At 43.0% G+C, this 16,741-nt stretch overlaps 1 protein-coding gene across 1 annotated transcript in view; it reads right to left on the bottom strand.

Annotated features, from left to right (window-relative positions):
- Positions 1-14,533, bottom strand: part of dip2bb (disco-interacting protein 2 homolog Bb) — a 49,564-nt gene extending 35,031 nt beyond the window's left edge. The window contains exon 1 of the mRNA XM_062997948.1: positions 14,323-14,533. Coding sequence (XP_062854018.1) covers positions 14,323-14,407 — 85 coding nt within the window. The 5' untranslated portion in view covers positions 14,408-14,533. The remainder of the gene's footprint in view (positions 1-14,322) is intronic.
- Between the last annotated feature and the right edge of the window lie 2,208 nt (positions 14,534-16,741).

Raw genomic sequence — 16,741 nt, 5'->3', positions numbered from 1 at the left:
TTCTTATATAATTGCTACCAGTATCTAATCCAATGTCCAAAAACATTCAAACCAGACCATATAGGTTTGGTGTGGTAGATCATCGGTTAAGGTGGCTGGACCGCCAAGTTGCCACTGTTGGGATGTCTCTAACAGAGGCAACTTGGCTGTCCAACCAACTTAACCGATGATCTACCACACCAAACCTATATGGGGTTGTTGTCTCTGACATCCCAACAGTGGCAACTTGGGGGTCCAGCCACCTTAACCGATAATCTACCACACCAAACCTATATGGGGTTGTTGTCTCTGACATCCCAACAGAGGCAACTTGGCTGTCCAGCCACCTTAAACAATGATCTACCACACCAAACCCATATGGGGTTGTTGTCTTTGACATCCCAACAGTGGCAACTTGGGGGTCCAGCCACCTTAACCGATGATCTACCACACCAAACCCAGAGTATTTCATCATGATTTTTGCCTCTGCTCATTTCCCCTCCTTTTATCCGCCCACATTTTCAATTCCTATGAGAATATCCATTCCTTACTTTCTCACAGAAAGCAGAATTATTCCCATTTTCCATTATCTCGCTCTCGTTCAGTCCCAACACAATTTCGGTTGTCACCACAGTTTCACACCTTCCCAAAAAAAAGTTTCACACATCTTTCATTCCTTTACCTCACCAGCTCTCCAGCTCTCTGAGTCCACCTCCCATGCTAAAACACACACGTTCCCATCCTCCCTCACACTCACACACACCCGTTCTCCCTGTGGATGATGTCATTTTCTCCAGCGCTCAACCGTCTGTCCTTTGTTTCCTGTGCCACCGAGACTTCATGTATCTCTCCCATGTGTGTGTGTGTGTGTGTGTGTGTGTGTGTGTGTGTGTGTGTGAAATGTAGTCTCTATTCTCCCCCTCTAACTAGATTCAGCAGCCCGAACCCAAACAAACTTGTCTTCAACAGTTCCTAGCAGCCCTGGTGTAACCATGGCAACAGAGTTCCCACTGAACCCAAAGTAAAGTGTTTACATGCACAGACAACTGCGAGATATTAAAAACGGGCAAAAATCAAATTTTATAGAAGGCATGGACGTCAGTAATTTGATTAGGGGGTAAAAAAAAGTAATTTGGTTTGCGCATTGGTAGTGACGATCTGTGGTAAGGCTGGTTACTTTCCGGTAGTGAAGAATTAGCATCAATACCAGAGATGCAAATTTTGCCAATTTATTTAGACTACTAATCAGTCTTCATTGGCCGATGATATAAAGCATTGTTAAGCTTTATTTAAAAAAATAAATAAAAATTGTGCCCAGATGGCGCAGCAGTATAATCCGCTAGCACACCAGGGCCGAGATTCTGAGCTTCTGGGTTCGAATCTCGGCTATGCTGCCGGTCTGCTGGGCGCCCTCTAGCAGGCCAGACTAATGCCTGCAGCGGACAAAATTGGCTTCCAGGTCGCCCAGGTGGCGCAATGGAATATTCTGCTAGCACACCAGCGCTGAGATTCTGAACACCCCGGTTCAAATCTCGGCTCTGCTACCGGGCGGCTGGGCATCATCTAGCGGGCACAATTGGCAGCGCCTGCAGCAGAAAAAATTGGACACAAGGTCTGCTGGGTTGGAAAAGACTAAACTAATAGAGTGGGTCTTCAAACATTGTGCAAGAACCCTGGTTAGCAGACCAGGGCACCTGTGCAGAAGTGGATAAGCCTCATCTGCCTCATAGGGCAGCTGTAGCCTAGTGGTTAAGATACTGCTCCAGTAATCAGAAGGTTGCTGGTTCAAGCCACACCACTGCCAGGTTGCCACTGTTGGGCTCTTGAGCAAGGCCCTTAACCCTCAGTTGCTTAGATTGTATACTGTCACAATTGTAAGTCGCTTTGGATAAAGGCGTCTGCTAAATGGCGAAAATGTAAATGTAAATGTAAATCTGCGAATCCACCAAATAGGAAAAAAAATTGGCTTCCAGTATGCTAGGTGGGAAAGGCCGGACTACGGGGTCGAGCTATCAATGCTTGGTTGTGCAGAGCACCTATACAGAAAGTGGAGGAGCGCAGAGATTGGGCGTGGCGCTCCACATTTAAAGCCAACCTCAGGCGCAAATCCACCAAAGTATGGGTGAATAAGAAAGGACTGGTAGGACTGTGCACAAATCGGAGTGAGTGTGTGACAGACGAATATACACCCTCCTTGGACGTCATCAGGGTCCCCAGTATTGAATTGGCTATGTTAAATTATGAGAAAAAGGGGTAAAATGATAATAATAAAAATAATTTAAAAAATTACAGCACCACAGTGGCACAGCAGGATATTCTGCTAGCACACCAGCACTGAGATTCTGAACTTTCAGGGTTTGAAACTCAGCTCTGCTTCCGGTTGGCTGGAAGCCCTCCATCCTTCCATCCTTTTCCTACCCAGCAGATTAGTGGCCAATTTTGTCAGCTCTGCCAACCGGAAGCAGACTAAAAAGGGGGTGGGGTCTTCATAGCTAACACACGCCCCTTCCGACATGTGTGCAGCAACCGACTGCATCTTTTCACCTGCATGATATAAGTTCATATGGGGTTTAGTTTCGGGCACAGAGAGTCTCGCACGGATCTCCATAATCCCTCGCCTCTGATCATTGATCAGCCAGCAGAGGTCGTAATTGCATCTCCGGGATCAAACCCAACGAATGAGCCAATCACTGTCCATGTAAGCGCCCAGCCTGCCGGTAGCAGAGCTGAGATTAGAACTCACAAGTTTGATATGTCAGCTCTGGTGTGGTAGCTGGTTTTACCAGTACGCCACCTGAGTGCTGTCCGCTTTCTTTATTTAAAATGTCTTTATTTATGAAGTAGTTTACTAATATGTCTCTTTTTGTTTCATCATTTGTATAATTTCACAGCAGCTTTTTAACACGTCTCAATTATAGCGACAGTAGTTACATAAGCTTTTGTAGTCGCTGATTCGTGCTGATTCACACTGCGGCTCTTCGCCTGCATTTGTCTAGCCCTCAGTGGGTGTGTGCAGGTGCCAACACGACCTTCCACGGCACTGCTGTGACATGCTTCATCAACACACCTAAAAGATTCTTCACTTCTAGGTAAGAAGGCTTGATGTGAACCACACCCAAAGAACGTCCCTTTTAATTACCTCGATGACGCAATCGCCTCTAACGTGGCTGTGTGTGAGCCAGTGCAAGTTTTACAGCTACAACATGTGTATGCACTATAGAGCCAAAACATTAGGACCACCCCCAAAAAGTTACAAATCAATCACACGTCACATTAACGACTATATAAACTGTCATACAAAAGCACTTTCATTTCAAAGCTAAATGGGAACAATCTGCCAGATAAAAGATCCCGCTTAAAGAATTCCGTGTTCAAACCCTGACAGTGACGAGAAGCGAGGAGGAAATATCTACACAGAGCAGAATGAGCTACTGTACACTCTCTAACTTCAAACATACAGTCCAAATTAAGTGTCATTTTCTTTTCTCTTGCATTAGATTATATTAGCACAGCTGTGCCCTGCGATGAACTGGCACCCTGTCCAGGGTATTCCTGCCTTGTGCCCAGTGTTTTATGGTGACACTGAACTGAACTGTAACCAAGATAAAGCAGTGCACCATAGCCGCTGGGATTACGAATACATCGTATTGAACCTCAGCTTTGCCATCCGGCTGGGCTGGGCGGCTACATGAACAACGATTGGCTGTTGTTCACAGGGTGGGACAAGCCGGACCAGGGTTCCTCATAACTGGTGCAATTATGACCTCTGCTAGCTGATTGATGGCGCCTGCACAGAGCTGAGGACTAATGCTGATCAGGGTGTGGCTCTCCGTACACAAAGCTGATCCAAATATAAACTCGCCTCGTGCAGGTGAAAAGATGCAGTCGGTACTGTGTCGGAGGGGGCATGTGTCAGTTGCGAAGCTCCTCAGTCAGCAGTGGAGGGTTGTATCAGTAGAGGTGAAGCGTAGCGCACAGGGTAATTGGATACGACTAGAAACACAGGCTGCAAGGCAGAAATAAACCAATTGGCTGCCAGTCCATTGCAGGGCATCACACTCACCATCAGTTTAGTCATAATGAATTCCCAACTGCTTTGCCCTGTAATGGATGGTGACCTGTCCAGGGTGTTTCCTCCCTTCTGCCCAGTGAACTGTGCCCACAGCAGACAATGAATAAATGAATAAATAAAATTCCTTACTGCACTCACAACCTGTGAGAACACGTCATCTAACTATGGAGGACCATACTGTGATCTCTGTACTCCTCCACCACTTTGGTTGACCAGACAGTATACATTGCAGTCTCACCAGTCCTATATCTGAAACTGTACCTAGAAAACCAGATGGTTAAAATCCAGATGTTTTGAAATCCTGCACACTGTGATTTCAGACAATGCTGCACTGTATGTAGTTTCCAAGGCCCCTTAAATGATCAGATAACTGACGAAATACTTCAACTATCAGATTTTTGATATTTAAGTGAGCACATGTGCTTTTACTTGCAGAGTGAATGAGTGTACTCGGGAGGAGTGAATCATTCAGGATGAGGAAATCATACCCCTCTGCAGGGGACATTACTTATTTAAATATTTCATCCAGACCCTGTGTGATTGTGATGAAAGGAAAAATGAGAGAGACAGAGAGAGAAGAGAAAAGGAGATCCTTAGTCTATAGACAAATGACTGACAATCATTCATTTATTTATGCTTTTTTAACATTTTTCTCGTTGTCTCCCATCTAGTCATGTCCAATTCCCGATTGTAAATCCGCTACCGCTTGCACAACCCCTGATTTGATCACAGAGGGCCGGATCACCACAGCCCCGGTCATGTAACCAACTTGTGGCCGTTGTGGCTTGAATAAAGATTTGCTCAATTTTAAGCAAATTAGGCATGACCCGGTACAGCAACAAATCACACTTATAGTGACTACGAGCAACAGGGTTGGTGTAGCTCAGTGGTTAAGGTAATGGACTAGTAATCAAAAGGTTGCTGGTTTATGTCCCACTACAGCCAAATTGCCACAATGGAACCCTGAGCAAAACCCCTTAACCCCCAATTTCTCAGATTGTATTCAGTCATAATTGAAAGTTCTATGTAGGGCAATTGTAGCCTAGCGGTTAAGGTAATGGACTAGTAATCAGAAGGTTGCTGGTTTATGTCCCACTGCAGCTAAATTGCCACAATGAAACCCTGAGCAAAACCCTTAACCCTCAGTTTCTCAGATTGTATTCAGTCATAATTGTGAGTTTTAAGTGGGTCAGAACCTCGTACTGCTGTTGTAATTCATATCCCAATAAGCACTTCAGCATGTAAATACACTGTATTTCGTTAGCATGGTAGCATGCAGTTTGGGACAAAGTCGAATCCGTGGCTCGGTGGATGTCCCACAGAATTCCAGCATTCAGACTCTGACACTACTGACACTAAAAAGCTTTACTTTTTGTAACTAATGCGTAATAGATTTATTGTCTGTTATTTAAATCACATTAATTAATTTATACAAAATTAGGTGGCGCAGTGGCCTATCGTGCAGGCACACCACTGCAGAGTGTTCCAACTTGTGAGTTCGCATCTCAACAGAGCCACTGACCTGGTCTGGCTTGGCCTGCACCAGGTTCTGCTCTATCCCTGTTTTATCCACTTTCTGTGTTGAGGGCCGTGGATGTTTTTGTGTCTTTCATTTGGAGCTCTGTGTCCGTTATTTTGGCCACCTGATTTTTATCCACAGTGTTGTTCTACCCTGGTCAAACATTTACCTGCAGGTGCGGAGCTTCACCTCATGCTTCAGTGGAGAGGCTCCACCCAACATTAAAGATATAGCCAAAACGTTCCTTGTTTAAACATTTAACTTAAAAAAAATTATCTTGCAAGTAGTTGTGCAGCTTTGATATTTCTTAATACCCAAGCTACAGTGGGGTCAAAAAGTATTTAGTCAGCCACTGATTGTGCAGGTTCTCCTACTTAGAAAGATGAGAGAGGTCTGTAATTTTCATCATAGGTGCACATCAACTATGAGAGACAAAATGAGAAAAAAAAATCCAGGAAATCACATTGTAGGATTTTTAAAGAATTTATTTGTAAATGATGGTGGAAAATAAGTATTTGGTCAATAAGGTTTGCACACACTGTAGCTGGTATTTTGGCCCATTCCTCCATGCAGATCTCCTCTAGAGCAGTGATGTTTTGGGGCTGTCGCTGGGCAACACGGACTTCACAAATTTTCTATGGGGTTGAGGTCTGGAGACTGGCTAGGCCACTCCAGGACCTTAAAATGCTTTTTACGGAGCCACTCCTTCGTTGCCCGAGCGGTGTGTTTGGGATAATTGTCATGCTGGAAGACCCAGCCACGTTCCATCTTCAATGCTCTCACTGATGGAAGGAGGTCTTGGCTTAAAATCTCACGATACATGGCTCCGTTCATTCTTCCCTTAACACGGATCAGTCGTCCTGTCCCCTTTGCAGAAAAACAGCCCCAAAGCATGATGTTTCCACCCCCATGCTTCACAGTAGGTATGGTGTTCTTGGGTTCTTCTTCTTCCTCCAAACACGACGAGTTGAGTTTTTACCAAAAAGTTCCATTTTGGTTTCATCTGACCACATGATATTCTCCCAATCCTCTTCTGGATCATCCATATGCTCTCTGGCAAACATCAGACGGGCCTGGACATGTACTGGCTTAAGCAGGGGGACACGCCTGGCACTGCAGGATTTGAGTCCCTCTCGGCGTAGTGTGTTACTGATGGTAGCCTTTGTTACTTTGGTCCCAGCTCTCTGCAGGTCATTCATCAGGTCCCTCCGTGTAGTTCTGGGATTTTTGCTCACCGTTCTCATGATCATTTTGACCCCACCGGATGAGATCTTGACCCCAAGGGAGATCATCAATGGTCTTGTATGTCTTCCATTTTCTTACAATTGTTCCCACAGTTGATTTATTCACACCAACCTGCTTGCCTATTGTAGATTCACTCTTCCCAGCCTGGTGCAGGTCCACAGTTTTCTTCCTGGTGTCCTTCGACAGCTCTTTGGTCTTGGCCATGGTTGAGTTTGGAGTCTGACTGTTTGAGGCTGTGGACAGGTGTCTTTTATACAGATAACAAGGTCAAACAGGTGCCATTAATACAGGTAACGAGTGGAGGACAGAAGAGCTTCTTAAAGAAGAAGTTACAGGTCTGTGAGAGCCAGAAATCTTGCTTGTTTGTTATTGACCAAATACTTATTTTCCACCATAATTTACGAATAAATTCTTTAAAAATCCAACAATGTGATTTCCTGGATTTTTTTTCTCATTTTGTCTCTCATAGTTGGATTTTCCCTTTGATGAAAATTACAGACCTCTCTCATCTTTCTAAGTAGGAGAACCTGCACAATCAGTGGCTGACTAAATACTTTTTGGCCCCACTGTATAATTAATCCATATATCACATTGTGCATTTCTAGTCTGACTGATATTTGCTTTTTTTAATCAGCACAGGCTGCAAGAAGCAGCTTAACATTTACATCTGAGGCATTTAGCAGATGCTTTCATAACAAAAAACTTACAACTGTGACCAAACACAATTCAACCAATAAGGGCCTTGATCAGGGGCCCCACAGTTGCAACTAGGGCTGGGCGATATGACTAAAAACTCATATTGATATGCTTTTGAGAAGTGGCAATATATGATATAATGTAAACTTAACAAAGTACAATGGCAGACCACTAGCCATATTCAGAGTATTTATATTTTTTGTTTGTTGTATTATTACAACAAACCAGCAGAAACTCACAATTACATTTCTGCTGTCCATTTTACTTCAAATAATTGAGTACCAAAAAATTCTGAAAAGGTTTAATATTTTATAATGTTTTGCTATCATTGCAAAATAAAAGCGCACGGTAAACAGCAGCACCGCGACCCAGATCAACCACACAGCGGCAAAAAATCATAACCGTTGCTTACCTAAGCTTCTCTTCTTCAAATTGAGACCAAATCTATATCTGCGTGTTGTTTCATTAGGGGTATAATCCACTTAAATATAAATGTTTAAGAGGATTGTAAGTTCCCAGAATATTTACTGCACAAAACTCTGCTACGCATCATCCGTACAGAAGCCGAACCATTTCTAGACATCTTTTTTGGTATTAAATCTTCGCCACTTAATTTTTGTCCATAGTTGCCTGACTTATTAGTTATTAATGAGGTAGACCTGAATGAGCTTAATGAACGTGGAAAAAATTATGGTAACCTGTGTATCCTAGGCATATCGATATAACAATATGGTCATTTTCAACATTGTGTAAAAAGCAATATCAAATATATCGATATTTCTGATATACCGCCCAGCCCTAGTTGCAACCGGCCGAACCTTATTTCTAGTTAGAACTACATTCAAAAGAACCCAGTAAGCTCAATCAATTTAAAGTTTACTGTTAAGCTCGATCCCATTATCAACTTATTCTTAAAAAATCATCATACAGTTTTATACACCACAGAAGTGCAGCCCAGCGTACTGCATCTGACCATCCACATCAGGGAAATCAGAAACTACCCATGAATGATGATGATCAAGGGAGTGAGAAAGCATACCATGCTGTGAATCATGGGTAAATGAGCATCTTGCTTCCTAATGCTCTGTGACCTAGATTAAAGCAATCTCTCTCTCTCTCTCTCTCTCACTCTTTGTTTCTCTCGGCGTCCGTCTGTCAACTGTATAAACCAACTCGTCCTCCCACAGACGGTTCAGGAGAAGAAACCATGAGGTTCCCTCAACACACTTAACATCACAATACCTCCAAACCTCTTCAGTTACACACACGGTCCCACACGTGCACACACATACACTCACACAAACACATGCACATGTGTGCATACACCTTATTGAATGAGGTTAGAAAAGCAGCAGGAATTTAAGCAAAGATAATAACAGTGAGGGATAAAGTTAGTGAATAGGTGAGTGAGTGAATGAGTGCTTTAGAGCTTCCCAACAGACTTATGGAAAAAAATAACAATACATATATTATTATCATACGTATACAGCCGCTCAGGTGGCGCAGCGGTAAAACACGATTCGCTGTTGTTCATACAGGATGGGAAAGCCGGACCAGGGTTCCTCATAACTGATGCAGCTAAGACACCAGGCTGATTGATGGCGCCTGTGGGAAATAATGTGGACAGGGTGTGACTCTCCGTACACAAAGCTGATCCACATATGAACTCGCCTCGTGCAGGTGAAAAGATGCAGTCGGTACTGCACACGTGTCGGAGGGGGCGTGTGTCAGTTGCGACGCTCCTCAGTCAGCAGTGGAGAGTAGTATCGTTACAGAGGAAGTGTAATGCAATCAGGGTAATTGGATACGATTACATTAGGGGAAAAATTGCTAAATAAATAAACAATAACAATATATTGGAGGGGACAAGTCCCCCAAATATTTGGATATGCTTAGGATGCCCCCTCCCTCCAATATACTGATGTAAAAATAATAAACAAGCCTATTCCACACACTATGGTCCTAGCACTGTTAGGTCCTAGCACTGTTAGGTCCTGTCAGTGCTCTCATTAGTTATTGTTGGCAGGACATTTTTAGAATAGCCAATACCCCTCACACCCCCAGGTAGATTTGGTCCCGCCCAATTATCAGTTCATGGCTACGGCCTTGGGCATACTTCTACAGAAGGTGGAACAGATGCCACTCTGCAGCAACCAGGTCCAGTGTAAATGGATTATTCCTTTCATTGTAGAGGTGAGTGAAGGCTGTATTCTAAGAGCGGTGTTTTTAAACGAGGACCATAAACATGGCTACTATAGGTGGAGACGGAACACTGTGCCAGGACAGCGTTCTGACTTCAGTGATATAAACACGTATCTGCCCACTGACTTACCTTTATCCTCCAGCAGTGAAAAACACAAACATACATTATGATGCATAGCGAGAGCAAGAATGAATTCTCCCTAAAGGAAAGGAGGTTTCCTTTCTCTGCTGGGCTGAGTAACTGTTCAACAACTTTCACTGACTGGTTGCCAAATAAAATCACAATGCTGTCATGTAAACATGGGAATTTTTGCTGAGCAAAGTGAGGCATAAATACACCATGGATCACATGTCAATCAATCACAGGCCAACACACTCAATCATTCATTACACTCTCACCAAGTGACAATAGAGATTGGCTAGGGGGTATGGGTTACTGAATTATTCTTCTGTCTTGCCGTTCATGGACGACAGAGGGGTAAAAAGGCACAGGTAATTGAAGTGTCAGTTTCCCTTTGCTCCAGATGGAAGTGTTTCTATTTATCACAGTTTCTTTATAACAGATTTGCCAGCTCCTCTGTGATGCCCGGCTCTATCAGTTCCTGTTTTTTGCCAGTGCAGATATCGGTACTCTTTTGTGGTACCAATCGGCCATCAAGAGAGAACTGCCCCTAAATGGCCCCTTCCAGAGCAGGGCCCACAGTGGAGTGGCAATCTGCTAGTTCATTGCCATCCCCAGCTCGCTCCGAGTGTCCTTTCTTAACTTTTTATTCTGAGAACTTGGTTGTTGCAGGAACTCTGAGCAGCTTGACATATTGTGACAACCACTACCGGAAAAAGACACATTTAAAACCAGTCATGGTCACACTTTCAGCAAGAAAACACAGCTGCTAACTTCATCTCTTTATTAATTGCTTCTTAACCATCCGTGCTGGACGGAGCCCGGCTGCCTTTCATTACTTCAAGTTAGCGTTAGTGCCAGCTTCCTGTGATGCAGCAGACTAATCTAGTGCTGTGGGGTTTTGACAATTGTTGCAAATTCTCCCAAATAAAATGTTAAGTAGTGTAAGTTCTACCACAGACTTTATTATCATTTGCACCAGGACAGGACAAAATAATAAATAACTATACACAATGTCAAGTGTTTCTAATTTCTTTCTACTACATACAGGTATTAAAATACTTAAACTTTTTTCAAGGATGCATGAAGCCGAGGGGAGGGGAACAATATAAAGCGATGAAGGTTGTGGTAGTAGTACCGTAAGATTTTAAAACTATTTTATGGTGCAGCGGTAAAAAACGCTAACACACCAAACTCGTCGGTTCGAAACTCAGCTCTGCCATCCGGCTGGGCTGGGCGGCTACATGAACTACGACTGGCTGTTGTTCATACAGGTTAGGAAGCCGGATAGGGACCTCATAACTGATGCAATTACGACCTCTGCTGGCTGGTTGATGACGCCTGCACATAGTCAAGGAATAATGCATTGATCAGAGTGGGGCTCTCCGTACACAAAGCTGATATAAGCGCATATGAACTCTCCTTGTGCAGGTGAAAAGATGCAGAAGTCAAGAAGTCAGAAGTCGAGATCAATTTTGGAGTACAATTTTGAGTGTATCCCTGTGCATTTTACTGACACGCCTCAAAGCAGGCAACCCTTTTGCTAATCTTCATAATTAGTGCTTGTTACATTCCCACTTGCTGTACATTTGTCTTTTTTTCCCTTCCTCTGTTCAGGGCTACACAGTGCTTCTGACTACTGAAGCTATACTGCATCACAGGATAGTGAGGGGTCGGTAATTAAAGTTTTACACTGCTGATTGGAAGGTTGAGGGTTCAAGACCCACCAACACTATTTACATTTATGGCATTTAGCAGATGCTTTTATCCAAAGTGACTTACAATTGTAACAGTAAACAATGCAAGCAAACACTATTCTAATTTAAAGTGGAATCCAACTGTTTAAAAGATCAGCGAGGTTCAACCAACTGAACTGAGTGCAGCAGCAAGCAGTAAAAACCAAGCATCAAAGCGGTAAATCTGTGCAGTGCAAGAGGCTCAAGGTAGCGCAGCAGCAAAGTAAGCAACATAAAAAGATTTCACAATAGAAGGTTCTGGGTTTCGCTTTGAACTTTTGATAGAATGAGTACAAGTGTTTAATTTCGTTGACTGGCACAGGTCTCTGTTTTACTGCAATTGCTAGTAAAACAGTCACACTGTCGAAATTATTAACTTTGCTAATCGCACATGCTACATACTCTCACCAGCCATTTTACTGGGAACAACTGTACACCTGTTCATGTAATTATCCAACCAGCCAGTCATGTGGCACCGGTGCAATGCATAAAATCATACAAACACAGGTCAGGAGATCTAAGTATTGTTGCTGACCATCTATATGGCCCCTTTTTGGCACCTATAGCACCTTTTTATGTTACCCACTTTATAATGGCATCTTTTAGCTATTAGTTATTAAACACAGGTCAACTAAACTTGAGTCAATGAGCAGAACAATAGGTTGAGTGTACTTAAATTTACATTTTCAGCATTTAGCAGACGCCTTTATCCAAAGCTACTTACATTACAGTTACAGTATACAGTCTGAGCAATTGAGGGTTAAGGGCCTTGCTCAAGGGCCCAACAACAGCAACCTGGCAGTGGTGAGGCTTGAACCAGCAACCTTCTGGTTACTAATCCAGTACCTTAACCACTAGGCTTACGGCTTGCCCTTGTACTTAAAAGGCCTCCCCCAGTCACTAGATCCAAATCCAATATAGCACCCTAGTGATGTGGTAGAACAAGACACCTGCAACAACTTTGCAAAGCAATCCTGTCGACACGCACCCAAATATTCAAGAAATGTTTCCAACACCATGTAAAATCCATGACACAAATAATGTACAGTATTAAAATAAAGTTTGTAATAAAGGGGCCCACGTGTGGGTTTTTATTTTCATTAACCACTTTACCCTGGACAGTATCACAGCAGGTCCGATTTTACTGGAAAACACCAGGAATGCCTTGGACAGGCCGCCAATCAAACGCAGGGCTTCTGATACCCTCCATCAGACATAGCCTGTCACGTCTGTGTAGATGCCCGGGTGGCTGACACCACAACCGAGATTCAAACCAGGATCTCAGTGTTGGTAGACAGCCTAACAGACTGCTGCACCAAACTGTTACACATCTATGGCATAGGTCAGGCTTTTCTAGTTACAGAGCGGTGGTAGAGGTGTTCATTTATGTCTAACTAGACTTTCAGTTTCAGTTTCAGCTGTTTTTCTAATCTTTTTCATGTCAGATTTATTGTCTGTGGTAATCACACATGCTAAATATACAGTAGAAAAAAGATGGGTTCAGAAACTAGGGTATTTCTGTAATCTGCCCTGTTCTGGGGGTCTCACCCTGACCCTGGGTGATGTTGTAAGTGAGCAAAACTAAACATAATCCTATTTATAGACCTGTCAGTGCTGCTTACCTATGACGTAGAAGCTTACGTCACTGGTGCCTTACAGGCAAAGATAAAAAATGACAACATATTGTCAGATGGGTTCAAAAACTGTCACCTGCCCTGTTCTGGGGGTCTCACCCTCACACTGGGTGATGTTGTAAGTGTTATGTTCAACATAACTAAACATAATCCTATTTATAGACCTGTCAGTGCTGCTTGCTTATGACGTAGCAGCTTACATCACTGGTGCCTTACAGGCAAAGATAAAAAAAATGACAACATATTAGAAATATAGGGATGACATTAAAAAATGGATGTAGAATTTTAATATGGACTATATTAATAAAATACGAGTCTGATGTAGAGTCTGGTAGTCAGATTTATTGTCTGTGGTAATCGCACATGCTAAATATACAGTAGAAAAAAGATGGGTTCAGAAACTAGGGTATTTCTGTCATCTGCCCTGTTCTGGGGGTCTCACCCTGACCCTGGGTGATGATGTAAGTGAGCAAAACTAAACATAATCCTATTTATAGACCTGTCAGTGCTGCTTACCTATGACGTAGAAGCTTACGTCACTGGTGCCTTACAGGCAAAGATAAAAAAAAAAATGACAACATATTAGAAATATATGGATGACATAAAAAAATGGACGTAGAATTTTAATATGGACTATATTTAAAAAGGGGTCTGGTAGCTGATAGTTTTCTAGTGTCATTAAATAATAATAATACTGTTTATTAATAATAATAATAATTATAATAATTTGATTGTTCAAATGGAAATGTGTTATGTAGAGTAAATAGAATAACAAATGCACCTTATACAGCACATAGGCCTGAGTCTGATGGTGAACATGTCCGTTACCATCATGTTAGATAAAAGCGAGCTGTATTAAAGCCTTATAGAGGAACAATGTGAGTACAAAACATGGAAGCTGATGTTTAGGAGACAGAAACGAGGTCAGTGTGTTTCCAGTCAGTGTGACATTAATGCTGCTGTAGCATCTCTCACACAGCGCTTTTATGTGGGTTATTAGGTGCTGTGCTAAAGCATTTTGTAAAATGTGTTCAAACACTCAAACACACGTTAATACTTGATATTTGTCTCTGTTCTGTCTCCTCCTGTGTGCATCTCATGTTTGTCTGTGCTCTTACCCTCGGACAGCTCCAGGTCGAGCTCAGCCAGCTGCTCCCGGACCTCCGCGGGCAGAGCCGACACATCCACGGGCCGCTCAGCCATCTCTCCTCGGTCTGCAGGCTACAGCACAGCGCCGGGCGCTTTCCCCCGAACGGTGACGGATAATCCGCGGCCAGCTTTCAACAAATAACGGCTGTTACACAGAAGCAGTTTGAAATCCATCCGTGAAAGCCTCCTTCTCCGCCATACTGAGCGAGAGAAAGAAATCCCAAGGGCTGCGATTCAATCCCGTAAAGAGTCGATTTACAGCTTCCAGTCTTTGCAAATACAGAGTCGACTCCGTATTCACCAATGTGAACCAAGCTGTTCGGCCCGAGTTCACACTAAACGATTCCGTTTTCTCACCCTACTTTAGAATAGAATAGAATAGAATAGAATAGAATGCCTTTATATGTCATATACACATATGCAGATGTACAGTACAACAGAATTCTTCTTCGCATATCCCAGCTTGTTTAAAAGCCATTGTACGCCGACCCCCGGAGCAGAGAGTGTTAAGGGCCTTGCTCAAGGGCCCAACAGTGGCTGCATGGCAGAGCTGGGATGGGATTTGAACCTCTCAACCCATTTGGATAACAGTATGGGGTGTCACTGTGGCATAGATGATAGATTTTGACACATTCTCCCCAAGTCCACATATTTTTTTCCCTCACCTTCCAAACACTTTTAGTAGATGGACTGGATGTTTCACATTGCCCCTACATTCAAGCAGATGTGAGATGCCCTGTAATAGATTGGTGCCCTATACAGGGTGTATTTCAGCCTTAAGTACATAGTTTACAGATGGCAGTGGAACCCATGCAGTCCTTCAAAGTCTTGTGAGAAGCCCTCTCATAATAGTGGATGTTGTTATGGCTAAAAAGATCACAAAGAGGTCACTCTTTTTTGTTTTTGAAATGGACTGGCCAAGAAGCATATTGTCAGGTGTTCAAATACTTTTGGTCATAGTGTATAAAGTTCTGCACAGCCTGACTCTCCACTACTTGGTTGAGCTTCTACATCAATATGTCCCATCTTGTAGCTTAGGATAGCAAACCTTTTGCCTTCTTAATGTTTCAAGGTTTCAATTGACAAGGTTTAAATTGACGCAGGTCCGGTTTTACTGGAAAACACTGGACACAAGACAGGAATACCTTGGACAGGCCGCCAATCCATCACAGGACTTTAGCCACCCTCCATCAGACATAGCCTGTCACGTCTGTGTAGATGCCCGGATGGCTAATAGCACAACTGAGATTCAAACCTGGATCTGAGTGTTGGTGGGATAGCCAAACAGACTGCTGGGCCAAACTATTACACATCTATGGCGTAGGATAGCCTTTCTTACATACAGTGAGGTGGTTGCATGCTAAATATACAGTAGAAAGAAGATGGGTATAAAATGCTTTTATTAATGTTTCAAAAATTAAATTAGACTTACATTTTAGGTTAATCATGTTTTCCTGGTTCCGTATGTACTTGAATGTTATATGTCTTTTGTTGTACTTCTGTTTAATATATTCATGATCTTTGGTTATAAAGTGACTTTGAGCATGGGGATAGGCACTATAAAAAGTGATGACAAATAAACAACAGTTCTGGGTTATAATAGCCATGTTGTGTTATAATTTAAATGAAACAGAAAACAAAACATTTCATTTCCATCAAACACTTCACCCTCGTCAGAGTTACGATGGGTCTGGTTCCACCGGGAAAGCACTGGGTGCAAGGCAGGAATGGTTCCATCGCAGTGCTTTAAGTTCTATCCCTCTCCCTCCAGGACATGTCTGTGTAGACAGACGGCAAGCCAATAGCACCAATGAGATTCAAACTGAATGGTGGGCTAGTGTAATAGAACTCTGCGCCCTCAAAGCACCTCAAAAATTCATTCGCAATAATTCATTTTCACCAAACTCAGGGTCCAGGTTGGTCCACTGCCACCTGGAAAAGGAGACCATCTACATGTTCACATCCAGGAAAAATTTAGAGCAGCCAGTCCACATTTTGCATGTTTTTGGGAGGTGGAGGTTACTTGGATGCATTGGTCGGAGGCGAGGGTCAAACCCAGGTCTCCAGGACCCATGTTGCTGTGCTGCGCTCACTCATTATTTACCATTTCTTTTGGAATCGACTCTTAAAGCCGACTCAGTCGGTTCCCTGAACTTGGAATCAGAATCAGAGTCGATTTCAAAATTGATGGAATCGAGTTAAAGAATCATTGAGAACCCAACCGGTGGAGCAGGTCACGTGCCGGCAACTCTGGACCAGGGCGCTGCTTGCTCCCTCTGGCGTCACGATATTCGGTGTTTTTGTGTATTGTGATTTTGTCTGACGATACATAAAACAAAAACTCCATAATTATTAACAAAACACTGAACAAACACACCATCTTTTTTA

Source organism: Trichomycterus rosablanca, chromosome 6 (assembly GCF_030014385.1).
Source record: "Trichomycterus rosablanca isolate fTriRos1 chromosome 6, fTriRos1.hap1, whole genome shotgun sequence".
Lineage (NCBI taxonomy): Eukaryota > Metazoa > Chordata > Actinopteri > Siluriformes > Trichomycteridae > Trichomycterus > Trichomycterus rosablanca.
This window is presented reverse-complemented; position numbering and strand designations above follow the sequence as displayed.